Raw genomic sequence first — 18428 nt, 5'->3', positions numbered from 1 at the left:
AACAGAGTTAACAGGGCTTAATATGTGGGAATGCATCCTGCCAGCAGTGAGGAGAAGAAGTGCTGCTGGTGCTGAGAAGTCAGTGACAGCAGACACAAGGAAGAAATGTAGAGCATAATTACTACAAATTAGGGTTATTTAATCCCACATAAATAAGTACTCACAAATGAAATTATGTGTAAGAAGTACTCAGATCTTATACTTAAGAAAAAGTAGAACAGAGTGTAGGTAAACAAGTAGAATGCCTTCAAAATGTTACTCAAGTAAAAGTAGAAAAGTATTATCATCAAAATATAGTTAAAGTAGCGACAGTAAAAGTAGTCATTGTGCAGATTGGTCCATTTCAGAATAATCTATATGATATGTTTTATAATGATTGATCATGAAAGTGTTCTCAGAGCTGGTAAAGGTGCAGCTAGTTTGAATGACTTTGTATACTGCAGGGTAGCTTGTGGATTTACTCCAGGTGGAACTAAAGTCTTATTTAACACTTGATTATATTTCACATCATTCATCCACATCTGTAAAGTTACTAAAGGTATTAAATACATGTAGTGGTGTAGAAGTACACCATTTACCTCTGAATTGTAGTGGAGTAGAAGTACAAAGTAGCATAACATTGAAATACTCAATTAAAGTACAAGTAGCTAAAACGTTTTACTTAAGTAGGGTTAGTACTAGGGCTGCTCAATTAATCGTATTTTAATCGAAATTACGATTTTGGCTTGCAACGATTATGAAAACAACATAATCGAAATAAAACGATTATTTATTTATTTATTTTGTATTATTATTTTTTTTTAATTATTTTATTTATTGGTTTTTCAGTTGAATTATACTGAAGGTTCAGGGTAATCAACTGTTAAAAACATACTTTTAAATAAAATAAATGGATGTTTTCAAAGTAAATGGATAATCGTTTTTAATAATTGTGATATCAATTATTGACCCAAATAATCGAGATTATGATTTTTGCCATAATCGAGCAGCCCTAGTTAGTACATCTACATAGTTACTTTACACCACTGCACATACACAGTATAAACAGACCTTATCTGAAGCAGGATGGTCTGAATAAAAGCCCATGTGTCTGACTCAGGAAACAGACATGGAACTGTGTCACAGTCTCTGTTGACTCATGACTGCAAAATCTGAGCTCCAGGCCAAACATGATACTCTGACACCAGTCAACAAAGCTCTGAGGTTTCCCGAAGACGCTCTTACAAACAATAACAAATCACTTTGAACCCAATTGCCAGGTTTTCATATTCACACCAAACATTTGGAAACATGTAATCTTAAGAAATGCCTCTATGCAGTCATTTGAGAACAGGAATAAAAGATAATGAATGTGTGGATGTGAACAAAGAAACTAAAGCAGCCGTTGCTGTGTGAGCTCTGCAGCTTCACACTGGAGGTTAATGTCATGTTTCCTTACACTCTCCTTACAGTCATAATGCTCTGGATGTAATGGAGTGAGAAGAGGAGAAAGGAGGACGCTGAATTCGGCCAAGAAGACAATTGCCGCTTCCTACGAACAGCTGATGTTCGGAATAACCAGTCTACTGTATGATTTGCCACAAATGACTCCTCACAGACGCGCCTCACTGGAACATGTAGAACACTTACTGGCATGATTTGTGTACAGCCCTGTATTCCCTGCATTTATATAATACTTATTTGTTTTTCTAACTTCTGAGCAAAAACATTGTTTCTGTTCTCAGGGGAGCTAAGTGCTGCATTCTTTCACCATGAGGCAGATGTAAGAGATCATGTTGGATTGTGGGCGTAGGTCTCAGTTCATTTTAGTTAACAGAAGCCCTTCGTTTATGCTTTATCAAAGTTTTTAGTTATGTTTAAATGTTATTAATGTAAGCACGTTCTGTCTCTTGCTTCAAGCTAATTCTTCAATATGTAACCGAGAGCACGATCTTTACCTAACCTTATAACTGCCGCCCTACCTGAGCATAAACACCATTAGTCATGCATGAGCGGATATTGAATTGCTAGGACATTGCATGAAACATCGTTAAATATGTTGTCATTTTGCAAATACATTCATTTACAACAATGTGAGACTTGGCTGATACGTTCATCAAAAAAGCTTGCACAATATGCTTATTGAAAAACGTCATTATGTTTCTGTTATATGTTTTAGTTATATGCAGTACTATAAGAACATTTCTATGAGACATGGTTGATGTGCCATAGGAAATATATATTTTCCCAATTTACAAGTTAATAATATATATATATATATATGTATATTGATAATAATAATGTATCAAACAGTTAAACTCCACAGTAACACTTTGTATCACAGTGTTGGATATATTTGAGATTCTTTGGACACTGCTATGTATTTAGATACATCTGACACCACAGAGGAATTAAGGATGGCAAAAGACTTAATAAAAGACCGTAATCCTCCGTCAATATTTTAAGAGTGAGTTATTTCTTAGGAAACACTGTGAAGTAGCCTCCCCATGGTAAATGAAATGCTCTTTGACTGAGGCCTGTGCTGTCATTGAATCATGGCGCTTGTAAAGCAGCGGATGCTTTAGTCAAAATGATTCTGTCCTTGCCACTGTGCAATGCTTTTACTCAGGTCTGTTGATAAGCATGCTGTTTTGCCCAAGAGCCTGACATTATGAGTTCCATCAGGTCAACACAACACTCAGAGATTAACAGCAAGGTACACAAATGGATTTGAAGAGAGACATTTTGGTTCAAGTCAAAAATCACGTCACAATAAAGCAGCAGCTATTCACAGAGTGAAAATATTGTCCTTCAGATCGATTGTGTCCTGGAGCGCGATAGGCTGAACATTCAGATGAGATGTGAGTGGCAGAAAGAGCAATACACTCAAACACATCTTTGGAGAGGATTCGGACAGATGGAAGCTCCTCCAGTAAAGGGCCTTCTGGAGGTCACAACTTTAGAGTTGTTGCAATTAAATACAAAGAGAAGAGGACTTCAGCAGCCTGCTATGCCAATAGTCGAAGAAGGGTTATTTCTAAAGGCATCTACACTATTTCAAAGTGGCAAAGTGTTCAACTCCACACGTTGCCTCATGTCTCAGGCACCCAACATGTCCCTATAGCTGCAGCTCACATACAGCAGAAAGTCAGTCACAAGACTCAGGAGATGGTCAGATATTGAAAAGTACAGAAGGTACTTCTCACAAACAGCTTCTGTTCATGAGTACTTGTCTGTCTGTCTTTGGTAATAAAGGTTCCTCTGACTCACAGGAACAGCTTTCCTGCTGGCAGCAGCACTGCAATGCCGAGAAACAGCTGGAACTAAACCTGCAATATTAAATCAAATAAAAACGACTGAAAGTATTTGCTTAACATGCCAAGCTGCAAACATTTGCATTTGTCTAGAGAGCTATAATATTCACTATATAATATATAATATTGTTGCAAGACGATGCTTTTAGCAATGATGGCATTTCACTCAGAACTAAGTGTAAAGTATTAAACTGGGGGGGGGGGTTCAACAGCAGTGACCCCATTTTGGACCATGTCTTTTTCCTCTTTCTAAGGAAGCGAGGAGATGCAGCCACACGGTGCTTGCTGGGATTTTCACTGCTGTGATCTGCTGTTGAATTCAAATCAAATGTTTTGAACCTCACCCAGCTCAGCTGTTACCAGCACTCTCAAATATAATAAATTCAGGATTTACTGGCAGGCTTCATATTTCTCTGAGTGAAGCTCTACTCATTTATTAGGATTATCTGCATTCCACCAGAGATAAGAACCAAAGGCACAATGAGGTTCACAGTCTTGTTAAAGGTCTTTAAATGAAGAATATATAATAAGCTGTTGCTAATTAGATTTTACACTTGATCTTTGAATAATTACCACTGATGTCTAAAAATACATGTTTTTATTGTTTTTACTGCACAAATAATGACATCAAAAGCAACGTATGAATACTGAAGAGTGGAATAGCCACTTCTTACATCTTTGAAATGTAAAGTAAACACTGTGAGCATCCTGCTGCTGGGTGCTGTATTGGATTCCTCTTCTCTATGCCATGACTTTGACTCACTTTATGGAATGTGTCCCTGCTGGGTTTTCATTTCCTCTGTCTGAAAAAAGGAATGCAATCAGAGAACTGATGCTAAAATCATTACCTAATGACTAAAGCCATTGTATGACTTCTTCCATGCTGTGGCGTTCACTGTTCAAGAAAACATCACATCTTTCTTTGGAGAAGAGCCTTTCTAAAAGTGTGTTTGACTGTTTGCAGGTTCAATTGATTCAAATGTGCCCACTTCATCTAGGAATCATTTACTAAAGAATCCTACATGTAGTGTTCTAGTTTTCAGAAGAATACATGTTGATGGCAAACTAAGAACAAAGACAATGTTTGCTGTCTATTAAAGCAAGCAATGTGATTTCTCTTATTATCTCTATGTCAATATCACACTTTACTTACTGAGAACTGAAAAGGAACTCACATTGGTTTCAACGTTTATTTTGCTAAATAAGACAAATCATCTTAAATGTACTCATGAAAACCAGATGGTATTGATCTTTATTTCTGGATGTTTTCATGGTGTTTTGTGTTTAAAGGTTTTTGTTGAATCAAATTGGGGTATTTTTTTAAATCTTCTACTGGTGTGTGAACAATAATGCTACTGTTCAACACAATATGGTAACTTCCCAAGTGCAGTTGTTAACCATACTGCGTTCATATACTGCATTTATTTTCATGACGTTTCTACAGTATGTCCTTCCAGAAACAAAGCTGTGTGATGTTTACAGTATGGAGGATCATTAAATTTGCCGGCTGCTCCTCTCGGAGCATAAATCAAGCCAACCCATCTCTCCCCGACCCCACTCCCTCCCTAGTGGCTTACTTAGAGCCATGCCAACGCAGCACTGGCTGCGGAATGAGCAGGGTAAGCATGCAGGGCTGTCCTTAAGCTGCTGTCTGACGGCATAAACAGGCCTCTGTCTCCTCTTGAGAGCAAGGGGGATCAAGCAGGCTTAGTGGGCATGACCTGTGAGAGCCCAGACACGGCCAAGACATGCAACAAAATACAATTGTCTTAAGAATTGCTGCTCTATTGAACATGGGGAAACTAGTCGACCTCACATTGCCCACGGGCCCGGAACAGGACCTAGATGCACTCCGCCGAGGATAGCGCTGACTAAAGCCTCATGAATAATTCTGAACATCCCCTCTCTTTTTCCTGCCCTGATTTAAGAAAGTGGGGCCCCAAAAACAAATTAGAATCTTACAATCTGATTGGTAAGAAAAGGAATATTGCTTTAATATTAGATCTTCTCACAAATTATTTATTAATTTCTTTGGCACCATGCAGGGGGAATTAGAGGCAGAGCAAAGGAAATGACAAGACATTTTCTTATGGTTTAATTTCCTCGATTGCTTTATGGCCATACATAAATGCTTAAATTGGTTTGTAACATATGCTCTCCCCGCTCTGTTTACTTCCTTCATTAAGTGTGACTGAATCACTTTATTAGTGATTATCCCCCCAAAAGCTGCAGGAATGCACAGCATCACACCTCATCATGTAATTTACCAATATAGTGGAAATGGGAATATGCAAATACCGTCGGAGTATTCTGCAGCACCAAATAGGCCCCTGGGCTGCTTGTCCAATGACACAAATCATCAATTAAGATCTCAGCAGGGTTTGGGGATAAACTAAATTGGCATTATCTCTATCTGACAATATGTAGAGCCGTGTGGGGTATAGCACAACAAAGAACAAACAAAACTGAGGGTGATTAGTTTGAGCGTGAGTGTGTGTGTGTGTGTGTGTGTGTGTGTGTGTGTGTGTGTGTGTGTGTGTGTGTGTGTGTGTGTGTGTGTGTGTGTGTGTGTGTGTGTGGTGTGTGTGTGTGTGTGTGTGTGTGTGTGGTGGTGTGTGTGTGTGTGTGTGAGTGTGTGTGTGTGGTGTGTGTGTGTGTGTCATCATTGAATAATGTGAAATGTAACAGACTCTCTTCTGGTCTTTACACGGCGATTCACGGCTACAACAACACTGTCTTTCACAGCGTTTGCTTTCACAGCGGCAGCAAGGTTAGCTCCTCATGGGATTTTATGCTTAGCACGCTGCACCTGCCGAATGTGTGTGAAGGAGGCAGCTAAAGTGGTCTAAATCGCCATTGTGATTTCTCAGGGAGGCAGATGATTAGTAAACAAACGGTTGAGGCATATTTAACCAAGCTAATGTACTCCCCATGCTCAGACTATACGCTTTGCTGTGAGGGGCCTTTACTTTGTAATATACAGTTGTAACACTTTTATTATTGACAGATGACAACGCAGTCTGCAGCTGTTAACACTAGAGACTAGAGTTTTATTTCCTGAACATTTAGCAACATGGGACTTTTAATTTTTTTATTTAGATGTGTTTGCTAATCTGTGTATGTGCACATGTGTGTTATTTAAGGGCCAGTGTTAAAAGGTAAAAGTATCTTTCAGATGATCTGAGTTGGTTTGAAGTAAACAGCCTGTGGTGCCTCACCATCATTTAACCCAAATTCAACAGGGCCCCACTATTGGAGGCTAACAGACTGGCTTAATCATACTGACCACATTTCATGCCAGTCCAACGTCTCCTAGTGAAATAGTCATTGGAGTTATTGTGGAATAAACTAGTAATCTGGAATAGAAAGTGTGGAGAGTGGACACAAAGAAGGCCAGTGTTCAGTTCTGGTTTTGCTGGAACTACATATAAGACCTCACTAAGATGCATGAGCAACACTTGAATCACATAATGTGTTCACCAAGAAATGCAAAGTAGCTAAACTCACTGTTCAGCCTTTTAAAATACAGAAGAAAATGACTGTTTTTCTGAAATGAATGCAGAGCATTAGCTTTGCATTAAAAAGCTGTTTTGTTTTTTAAATGCTGTTCATGAGCTACAAACAGAAACATAGACAGGCGCCTGTCAAGTTACAAATATAACAGTGGATATGTTCACACAGCAAGCTATCTAAATAACTGATAAAAGCTCTACATTTCCAACATTTTCCAAAGGCAATATATATCTGCAATTTGAATGCTGTGCTAGTCTGTGTGTTTTGGTCACAAACAAACAAACACACACTACTGTTTATAATATAATATAATTGTAATATATGAACAAAGAACATTGATAGAATCGGATAGAAATAGTTTTAGAATGAAAATACTTAATCCGTTTTTTTCTTTAAAAAAAACACCAATTGCGCCAGTCAAAATACAAGCATTGTTACTGAAGTAAAACACCACATAACTTCAACATTAGGAACCAGCAGTGGCAGGAACAGACAAAACAACACGTGTTTGTGCAGACTCATCAGCCATCACATTTCATTGTACATTTAAACAGAACCACAACGCGAGGTATCACTCCGCCGCTAATTGACAAAGCCGTAATAAAAAACCAGCTTCCTGCAGCTATTCACTCATTCTGTCCTCATGTCTCTAGCATCAGCATTATTCTCTAGATTACAACATTTTGCACAAAACCCCCCGCAGGTAACACATCCTAGATACCTGCGTCTCAAACATTACCGACACATTTTTAAATCCAAACGCCGCACAAGAAAAAAATCCCCTGGTCTTTGAGTCCTGCACAAAAATGCATATCCTCTGCTTTCCCTCTCTCTTTTTCTCCCCCTCCTCTGTTCCCCCCTCCCTATCTCAGTCGCTCTCTCCCTCCCTGACTCTCTCTCTCTCTCTCTCTCTCTCTCTCTCTCTCTCTCTCCTCTCTCTCTCTCTCTCTCTCTCTCTCTCTCTCTCTCTCTCTCTCTCTCTCTCTCTCTCTCTCTCCTCCTCTCCCTCTCTTTCTCTCTGGCCTGGCTGCTTGTCTGACTGTATGAATAATGTCCTGCCTTTTGTAATGAAGGGGGGGGGGGAAGGGGAAAAGGACGCTGAAGTGGTAAAGCCCTGCTCCCATGCACTGACATTGAAAATGAATGACAGCTTACCTGCATGCCAATCTTCATCAGACTGACACTGGGCTGACAGCACAGCCTATACTCCTCCACACAGCCGGTGACGTCAGCCATGCCTGGCCCCTCCCACCTCCAGCTCCGCTCCCCGTTTTCCCAACACCGGGCTGATGATGCCTTCCAGTGTCCGTGGGAAATACGGCAATCACGTGTGAGTGTTGGTGAGAAGCGCCAGTAGAACGAAAATCAGTGCAGGAGAAATAATCAGAGGTGGGAGAAGTACTGAGATCTTGTTCTTTAGTAAAAGTAGAAGTACCAGAATGTAGAAATACTCTGTTACAAGTCCTGCAATCAAGTAAAAGTAGTGATTGTGCAGATATGATGTGTTAAAAATTATTGATGCATTAAAGTGTTCTCAAAGCTGGTAAAGGTGCAGCTAGTTTGAATGACTTTGTATACTGCAGGGTAGCTTGTGAATTTACTCCAGGTGAAACTAAAGTCTGATTTAACACTTGATTATATTTCACATCATTCATCCACATCTGTAAAGTAACTAAAGGTATTAAATAAATGTAGTGAAGTAAAAGTACACCATTTACCTCTGAATTGTAGTGGAGTAGAAGTACAATGTAGTAAAACATTAAAATACTCAAGTAAAGTAAAAATCCCTCAAAGTTGTACTTATGTACAGTACTTGAGTAAATGTATACTTACACCACTGGAAATAATAATTAAATAAATCACTTTTTAGGAATGACTTGTAGATGATGAAGCATCAAAAAGCATGTCTTATTCTTACTGTTTATTTTTTTTCTCATCAGTTTGAATGACACACACACAATTCACAGTCAATAACCAGCATGTTCAAAATCAATTCACAAACGATAACTGAGATTTTTTAATTGAGTGAAAGTAGCAATACTAGGTTGTTAACATTCTCTGTTACCACTTAAACCTGGACCAATCTGCAGGAACAAAAGTATCAATATGAAAATAAACTGTGAGTATCATAAAGTACTTTCTGTGCGGAATAGCCCATTTCAGGAACATACGATTATGATTATTGATGCATTTATGTTTTCATCACAGCTGGAGCTAAATGTGACTACGTTATACTGTACTGCTGCTGTGCTTTCACCAACAATTATATCTCATTGTTTATATTAGCTAATTGTCTGATTCTAAAGCTGTCGGATACATGTAGTGGAGAAAAAATTACTATATGGCATTACAAAATGTAGCAAGCGAACTATAAAGAAGCATATAAATAAAAATATTCAGACATATTTCCAGTACCTCACACACGCACGAACGCGTTGAAACACGCGCCTATGATGAATCACGGATCTGGCCAGTCCCCCTGTCGGTGTGCACTTACATGCTGCAAGTAGACACGGTGGAAAGATGGGAAAGAATCATGGATGTATAATAAGAATGAAAGAATATACAATTAACGCAACAAAAATCCCAAAGATGTCCCCTACTTTGGATCTGGATGTTTAAACTGATAACACAGAATAACTGACTTCATGCTTTTTCTATAACATGTATGTCCCCATTAATTACTTCCCCATATTTACTTTAAAATAATAAAAATATGTATTTAAAAAAGGATTTAATTATATATTAAGTATTCTCTATTGAATACAAAACTGAATAATACAAAGTTTCATGATGTTACTCTTTCACACTGCTAAATGTAAACCCTGTAAGGCTAATTTATTACAAAGGTATAGCCTCGTCTGTATGATATTAGGCTTTTAAGCAAAGGCAGGCGTACGGTTACATCAGAAAAAGGGTAAAAGATTCAATGTTCATCTCGTAAACGGTAAAAAGTCAAAGCAGCTTTGTGAAGTTCTGCTGCCCCATGTGCAGCCACAGTGCTTTCAGTAAAGTCGCATGTGATAGGCCGGTCTCGAGTTCGTGTATCCAATGAAACTTCAGTTTGCTGTTACCAGGAAGCAGAAGACGCTAAGGAGAAGGCTCTCCATCCTTGCCTTTTTTTTACTTGATACATACATCCACGATTCCCTGAATGAATGACTACTTGAGAAACGTCAGGTTAATAGACAGCAAGTCGAACACTTTAAGTTACATGTTTCACTGCCGGTGTCAGGATAGGAGAGCTAACGTTAGCAGTGATAGCTAACTCCCGCACACATCAGTGGAAGTAACGGTTAGCTCATTTAGCTCATGTTAGCTATTTAGCCTAATTTAAGCTACATCTTTTCATAGCAATGCACCGAACGTCGCTTGTTAAATCGTTTTTGAGACACCTCACTCTTTAACTTCTGTGTATGTCGGGTACAGCAGCTTGAACCGTTGCTAACAGACATGGCTAACACCGTGCTGGAGGTGGGGACGGGGGTCTTCGTCATATCGATCGTCTGGATCGCAGCTCTGGTGTTTGGGATGATTCTGCTGAGAGCATCCGGGTCTGCGAAGTGAGTGAGAACCGCACCCTGATTCAGTGAGAACAGCACCCTGATTCAGTGAGAACAGCACCTTGATTCAGGGAGAACAGCACCCTGATTCAGGGAGAACAGCACCCTGATTCAGGGAGAACAGCACCCTGATTCAGGGAGAACAGCACCCTGATTCAGTGAGAACAGCACCTTGATTCAGGGAGAACAGCACCCTGATTCAGGGAGAACAGCACCCTGATTCAGGGAGAACAGCACCCTCACACTGCTAACACTGCCCCGGGTAGAATACAAAGCACACACTGCTGGAGAATAAAGTGAGCCCAGACAGGCAGAGGTGGGAAAAGTACTCAGATCTAGTACTTAGTAAAAGTAAAAGTACTCAGATCTAGTACCAGAGTGTAGGAATACTCTGTTACAGTACAAGTCCTGCATTCAAAATGTTACTCAAGTAAAAGTAGAAAAGTATTAGCATCTAAATGTACTTAAAGTATCAAAAGTAAAAGTAGTCATTGTGCAGATTGGTCCATTTCAGAATAATATATATGATATGTTTTATAATTATAATATTGATTATTAAAGTGTTCTCAAAGCTGGTAAAGGTGCAGCTAGTTTGAATACTTGACACCACTGCAGACAGGAGACCATGTACATGTATGTCACTGAATCAGTCTGCTTTATTCCTTTGACCTCTCCCCCTCCAGTTCATATTGCTTTGCTTTTTGACCAAAAAGAACATTTTACTTTTTAACTTTTACATTTGTGGCATTAGTAAGGTTTTTATGTTCAAATAATGAGGATTCCAATACATGTCATTAAAAGGACACGTTGATTCTATATATGGTACTATTGAACACAGTGGTGTTTTTAAAGACAACACATTTAGGAATATCAAGAAAGTGAAAGAATCTGCGGTTCGTGTCAAACTGAAGAGTAGACCCAGAATCTTACATGACCTTGACTATGACTAGAACAAAAAGAAGAAATGTGGTTTTCTCACATAAAAGTTGAAACTCTTCAATATGTTTTGCCTCCTTAATAAATCGTTGTGTGTACCCAGATGGAGCAGCAAAGAAAATATAACTGCAGTTTCCTTCCTTACTGACTTCTTATCTAAATACTATGAAACAAGTCATTATACCCACATGCTGCTAAACTAATAGATTGCGGAGACCATGCATCCTCCAATCCCTGCTGATTAATACTTGTCTACAACAGACCATAATACTATTAAAGTCAGTAAATGATTATTTGTGTGCACTTGTGTAAGGTGCAATTACAGTAAAGTTTAAATGAGGTGAAACATGGAGCTATTTACTTGATTGAAAAGTTAACAACGTACAGGGTAAGCACAATAAAGAGGCCATTATTTTGGTACTTTAAATTCCATTATCCTACGATAACCCCGGGTTTCTGGCAAGTTTTACCACAAATCAGCAGTGGGACTTCTCATAACTTCCTGTTTGTTTTAACCATGCTTGTGTGTTTTTGTTTTTGCCAGGTTAGCCGTGATCCCCATTTTCCTCATGGCTCTCACCATCACTTTAGTGCTGGTGTTTTTCCCACGCAGCCCAGAGACCACCCCCCCTTTCAAACAGATAGAGGTGAGTCTATGTACTGATCTCACACACCTTACACACACACTCACATTCATTTTCATATATTTCACCTGCCTTCATTATAAATGAGTATGTTGTACTACATTTAACACAAATACCATGTGTTTTTTATGTGTTACCTTTTTGCATTCAAAATACACAGACATGTATTATTATATTGTGGATATTGCATTGTGACAGCATGGTGTACTTTAGTGGAAATAACAGCATGTTTTTCACATTTGATTTTTTCTTTATTTTCTACCCAATATTTTGGCAAGAGAGACCGCTGAGTGAACATAAGAATGTTTTTTATGCACTATGAAACATTTAAGAACTTTAAGGAGATTAAAGTAGATCCCTATTTCATGCTTATCGGTGACAATAGTATATCAAGCATTATCATTCATGGTAATTCTTTTACATGTGTGTGTGTGTGTGTGTGTGTGTGTGTGTGTGTGTGTGTGTGTGTGTGTGTGTGTGTGTGTGTGTGTGTGTGTGTGGTGTGTGTGTGTGTGTGTGTGTGTGTGTGTGTGTGTGTGTGTGTGTGTGTGTGTGTGTGTGTGTGTGTGTGTGTGTGTGTGTGTGTGTGTGTGTGTGTGTGTGCGTGCCTGAAAACAGCATGTGTCAGTGTGTGTGCACGTCTCTGTGTGTGTGCTTGTCGTGAAGGCCTGTTCTGCTTTATCTTAGCCCAACAGCAACACAGAACAAACACTCCCCCATGTTGCCTCCGGGTTGTGCCAATAAGCTGGCCAGATCTGCCAAGCAAGCTGCCCCCCCCCCCCCCCCCCCCATAACAGAGCAGAGCCCATCCCAGCTAGCACGCATGCTACAGCCTTTGTGCTAATTCAGAGCAGCGACAGAGAGAGGCAACAAAGGGGGACAGGTGAACTGATTCCAATGTTTGAAAGAGCCCATGTATACATCGTGTGTAAGATTAGCACCTCACAATGAAGCAAAAAGACATATTGTTTTGATTTGTGTGAAGTTCTTAACTGTTATTTATGTTAACTATGTTAAAGTGCCCTGTAGCTTTTAGAATAGAAAACAATTGTCATTGTCCAAAATGGTCTCAAATTGCCAATCTGGCATGTCATTAAAACAGACACACCACAACTACAGTATGAATTCTCAAAGTATTATGATACAATACATTAATAACAAAAGACAAAAGATTCAAATTGAGTATCTTCAAATTGAGAAACAGTGGATAAACCATCCCGAGGCTCCCTGTAGAAGCTTCCAGAGATTAGCCTCTCCTGTCTGCAACACAGAGGATTTAACCTGAATTAAATAGACAGTTTATTTTAATTGTAATTATTATAAATCCTTACATATATGATTAAACTGTATTTTAACAGAGGTAAAAATGCATTTATATAGAGAAAACTGCTTCATTAGAGACAGTCAATTACGTCTTGTGTTCATATCATGTTTTTATGTAACATTCTGAAATCCTACTTCCCAGCAGAGAGAGGATGTAAATGTCTGAGTGTGTGAATGTGTGCACACTGCGTAAGAAATGTCCAACCTCTTGCTGTTTAACCAAAGTAAAAATATCATAGTGCCAATTAGTCTAGCTGCAGACTCTGGTGTGGGGGGGGGGGGGGGGGTTATACTAGCCCCCCTCTCCCACCTGCCCCTCCGCCCGCCCGCCTGCCAGCTACCACCCGTGCGCTCAATAGCACATTAATAAAACATGGCCCACACTTTGGGTTCCTACTTGCTGTGTAATTGGCAAATTAAAAAGTGAGATGTGTTAAATGCATCCATAAGAGACGGCATACATCATCCCCATCTCACGCAGACACCAGTGGGTTTATACACACACACACACACACACACACACACACACACACACACACACACACACACACACACACACACACACACACACACCTACTCTCATTCCATTACAGTCCCTGTGAAATCTCTCCTCTGGTATTAACTGGCTTTAGGGTGTTTTCTCAGTTTTTATTCTCGTATTGGTGGCTCATGATCTCAATATTAACACAGACCAAGAGCTATTAGTGAAGTGTTAAATATATCGATGGCAACTTTATAAACTCCAAACTGAACTTACTTGAGCAACAACAGTGCTAATCTTAAAGATCTATTGTTCTCCTCTTTTGCTTTAGACCTGTTGATCAGAGCATCCCCCTGCAGCCTGTGCCCCCGCTGATCCTCCATCTAGATAAAGAGCAGCAGGATCAGAACATAGCCAGCATCCCACAATCAGCAGTTAGTTTTCAGCAGGCGTTATTGAAACAATAGGCATGACATGTCTTCAAACACCTTACTGCAGATGTTGTTCCCTGAGCACACAGGTCTCATTCCTATATGAATCAATAACTGCTGCTTTGCCACATGTCAGAGGCAGTGGCCACGTTTGAAAGGTGGGGTTGACCCTGTCTTACAATCATGTCATGGCGTGGTTACATGACTGTCCAATCCGTTTATGAAGTTGTCTCCACTCAGAGATGCCACATATTAAATTCAGGAAGCAACTCCATGAACACTTCACCTCCTCTGTCCTCAGACTGCTGCTGTTCACTGGGGCTTCAGCAGTGGTGCAGGAATGAGTCAGCATTTCAGCACCTCGGGGCTTCCTATTCTCCAAATCTATGTTTTTTGATTGAGTTTTTTTGGTATATTAATCATGCAAGAATAATTACTCTAGGACGCAAGTAAATAAGTTTCTTCTCCTGCTACGTTTTTACCATTTGGGAGAGTTTGTTTGCGTTAGCTATGAGGTCTTTGTTAGGCTTCTGAATGCCGCACAGAGTTACACAATTTATCATTCAAGATTATCTCAAATTAAATCTAACTCTGCAGTCCAAAGCCCACAGTTGGCAGTCAAGAGCTTAAACCTGACCTGAGGCCTGAGTTGTCTATCATACTGTGTCCCAGCCATGGTCAGTTTACACTGTGCAGCAGCATGAGGGGGACACTGTAAAGACTCTGTAGAAGCTGTGCACACTCATACCAAGTTCATCTGGTGACCATCAGTTATTCTGCATTGTCAATTGGAAACAACTTGGTTTACATGGTGTGTGTGTGTGTGTGTGTGTGTGTGTGTGTGTGTGTGTGTGTGTGTGTGTGTGTGTGTGTGTGTGTGTGTGTGTGTGTGTGTGTGTGTGTGTGTGTGTGTGTGTGTGTGTGTGTGTGTGTGTGTGTGTGTGTGTGTGTGTGTGTGTTGAGAATGCCACATTTCTCTCTGCTTGTACACAAACACTTTGTGGAGGCCCTCTCCTGACATCTAGTGGCTAATAGAGGAAACACAGATCTGTTTTACCTGCCATGTTTTTCCCATGCATTGAAGACTATTTACTGCCTGGATAAAAGCTGTTTTGTGTGGTTACTCAGAACTTGTGACAGTAAACGGTCTCACTCTTTCTCTCCTCAGATAGTGGACACTTTGTTCATCGCTCGCTACATCCTGCTGGCGGTGGTGAGCGCCGTCTTTCTGCTCATGTTCTTCATGCTGCTCCCCTTTCACTTCCTGGAGCCGGTGTATGCCAAGGCCTTAAGAACTCAGTAGAGCTGCCAGGGTCAGAGCTGGCACTGGGACCACAGGCTGATGAGCACAACTTAAGACAAGCAGGCCGAGGAGAGCCCCCCCCTCATGTGGAAACAACCTACAGAAGACTCCCCAAACAGAAACAGTGTTTCCTTCACAGGTTGTTGTTCACTGTTCACGTCAACAACAGAACTGAGATCTCAACATTAATCTTGTATTAAATTGTATCATTTAATACTAGAGATTTATAATTTATTTTCCTACTTACACAGAGTACTTTAACAAACCCTCCACCTTTTTATATAAAGAAAAGCAATAAAAGAATAAAGGAAAACATATATACCTTGTTTCTGTCAAGTATCAGTTGTAGTGACAGTATAGGACACACATGTCACTGAGGAGGAGACAGGGCACTTCAGAGACAGTTCATTCAAATCCTCAATGCATCTCACAGTCTAAAGCCTGGTGATTGGATAATACACTGACTCACAAACTGTGTATTTAGTCATTAAACTAATAAAAATGACTGCAGCTAATGTGAAACTTGAATTACAGTCATAAGGTTGCTTCAGTGTGCCATCGGCTGTGTCAGCAACATAACTCAAAACAAATATGACACACAAAGAAGTAACATACGGTATTTGTATGTCAGTGTTTTATTATGCATAAGTGACGAAAGAGAAATGTAATTGTTACTAATTCCAACAAATGGACATCCAAGGAGTGTTCCTGTACTGTGTGTACCTGGCTTACCTTTGTCTCCTGTCCTTATCTTTAAATGTCAACTTGTCAATGGTGCCAGAAAAGCATTCTATTTACACACATTAAGTTACATTTCATTCATGTAAATATTATATACAAGTCAACAAACTTAGTAAAAAAATACAATTTCATTTAAACATGTTAAATATGTACATCAAACTGAATGGATTAAAAAGCACTCAGGGAAAAGAGGTGTTTGGGGGACCAGGATATGGCCGAGGCGGTGCCATTCACGTTCGCCATTCACGTTCGCCATTCCAGCGGGGCGGATCAAATCAAATCAAGTTTTATTTATATAGCACATTTTTAAACGATTTTTGGTCGAGCCAAAGTGCTGTATATATAATAAAAATACTCTACAGTAAAGACACTTTACAGCAAATACAACAGCACAGTTTGTACAGAATATCAGTATGAGAAAACGACACCCTCTGTCCTTAGACCCTCACATCGTAGAAGGAAAAACTTCCGGAGAAAAACCCACAGTTTAAAGGGGAACATGGGAGAAACCTCAGGAGAGCAACAGAGGATGGCTCCGTTTGCCGGGGAGGAGGATGACGAGGACTTCTCGTTGTCGGGCACTTCCGGGTCCGGCGTCCATGGAAGTCCACCGCCCAGGTCTGTATTTCCCCCTGGTGATGACCATGGTGGCGGAGCGTGGCAGCCCATCTGCTCCCAGCAGGCAGCAGGCTGGGCAGAGAGCCTCTGCCCCACTGCCGCATGACAGGGCAGCTGCAAATAAACACGGGTGTGTTGGGCGTCTCGCTCATTGCTCTTCTGCAAGATGCCCCCACCTCACCGGATCAGAGCGATTATTTGGCCGCAGCATCGGCCGAATTAATAGCTTGGTCTACGGTGTGGCCGCCGCTGCTTGCCGTGTGATGTCCCTGGGGGATCACGCCGCATGGCACTTTCCAAAAAGACAGTGATGATCTCCTGGGAGCCCCCGTGTCTACGGAAGGGCTCTTTGGATCGATTTCCTTGGTCACGTGGATGAGGAGTAGTCGCAGCTTGGCGTATGCTGCTTCTTGCTCATCCTCAGAGGACAGAACACTGTCCCACACTCGCCACCCCGCTGTAACTCCAGTAAAGGAAGCAGCAGGTGGGCGCGCGCACGTGAGTGGAATAAGAATGTTTTTATCTCTGAAGGCCCCCCACATTCCGGGACTGGAAAACAAGGTGGCCGGCCTCATGTCAAGAGGCAAATGGTGGTTCTCCCTGGCTCGGCAGGACAATCCACCCTGGGGGGTGGACACGTTTGCACACGAGCCATGGCCAAGATAGCTGCTCTACGCCTTTCCACCGCAGGTGCAACAGGGGCGTTACCCACTCTGGGCCAACCTCTCCAGGCTTGGCTCCTGAGAGGGACAGGCTGAGATGGGAGGGACTGTCTGACAAAGTTATTCAGACTATCCAGGCAGCAAGAGCAGGATCCACCACAGCCTGTTACAGGACGAAGTGGTTGGGGTTCCAGCGGTGGTGTGAAGAAAGGAGTCTAGAGCAGGGGTCGGCAACCCCTGGCACGCGTGCCACCATTGGCACGCGGCACCGTAACCAGTGGCACACTAGGAATAAGTGGAATAAGTGTGCAAAAATATTTAAATTGTATTTTCGGATCCTGAACGAGACCGCCGCCAGAACGTGTCTCCCCGTTACCTGCAGAAGGAAGCCATGCACGCAACGCAGCCCCGCTCTCTTTAACTCCAGGTGACTTTCTGCCGCTTTCCTCCGTGGTGCAGTGCTGATCGTTTCATCACAGAGGAAAGCACTTCACAAATTGCAGTACCCATAAGGAGCTGTACAAATGCCGCAGTTTTTGCGTGGCTGTGTCTTTAGTTGAAAGCCCAGTGGCGATCTGCTCATCTCTCATCGAAATAACATGCTACAAAGGGACGGACTGGCCATCTGTGTGTTCTGGAGAATCACAGAACGGACGATCGTCCTTATTATTTTGCCGTTTAAACCAATTATTTAAATGTGTTTGTTAAATTCGGCATCATGTAAGTTAGGGATGCTCCGATTGATCGGCCGCCGATCAATATCGGCCGATACTCACTCTCTGCCGATCGATCGGTGCTCTCTAAAAATGCCGATCGCGAGAGCCGATCGCATGATGTAAAATACATGACACTTTTCTCTGTGTGCGGCAAAACAAGCTCGCCAAAATGGCTTCACCGGTCTGGCAGTATTTTAAATGTCC

The 18428-nt window shown here is 41.1% G+C and overlaps 2 protein-coding genes across 2 annotated transcripts in view; one reads left to right on the top strand and one right to left on the bottom strand.

The window, feature by feature from the left end:
- Positions 1-8000, bottom strand: part of pknox2 (pbx/knotted 1 homeobox 2) — a 118554-nt gene extending 110554 nt beyond the window's left edge. Inside the window, exon 1 of the mRNA XM_034117241.1 lies at positions 7962-8000. The gene's annotated coding sequence lies outside the window, so the exon portion shown is untranslated. The remainder of the gene's footprint in view (positions 1-7961) is intronic.
- Positions 8001-9906: 1906 nt separating this feature from the next.
- tmem218 (transmembrane protein 218) lies at positions 9907-15788 on the top strand. Its single transcript, XM_034117335.1, has 3 exons — positions 9907-10369; positions 11850-11952; positions 15353-15788. Exons 1-3 carry the CDS (start codon positions 10260-10262, stop codon positions 15485-15487), a joined length of 348 nt encoding a protein of 115 aa, XP_033973226.1. The 5' UTR covers positions 9907-10259; the 3' UTR covers positions 15488-15788.
- The last annotated feature ends 2640 nt before the right edge of the window (positions 15789-18428 follow it).

Source organism: Trematomus bernacchii, unplaced genomic scaffold (genome assembly GCF_902827165.1).
Source record: "Trematomus bernacchii unplaced genomic scaffold, fTreBer1.1, whole genome shotgun sequence".
In the NCBI taxonomy this organism is placed as follows: Eukaryota; Metazoa; Chordata; class Actinopteri; order Perciformes; family Nototheniidae; genus Trematomus; species Trematomus bernacchii.
Note: the sequence above shows the minus strand (reverse complement) of the source record. Positions and strands in the feature narration are given on the sequence as shown.

Coding starts and splice junctions, on each gene's coding strand:
- tmem218 (XM_034117335.1), top strand. CDS start 10,260: ATGGCTAACACCGTGCTGGAGGTGGGGACGGGGGTCTTCGTCATATCG. Junction 10,370..11,849: donor AGAGCATCCGGGTCTGCGAA/GTGAGTGAGAAC, acceptor TGTTTTTGCCAG/GTTAGCCGTGATCCCCATTT. Junction 11,953..15,352: donor CCCCTTTCAAACAGATAGAG/GTGAGTCTATGT, acceptor TTCTCTCCTCAG/ATAGTGGACACTTTGTTCAT.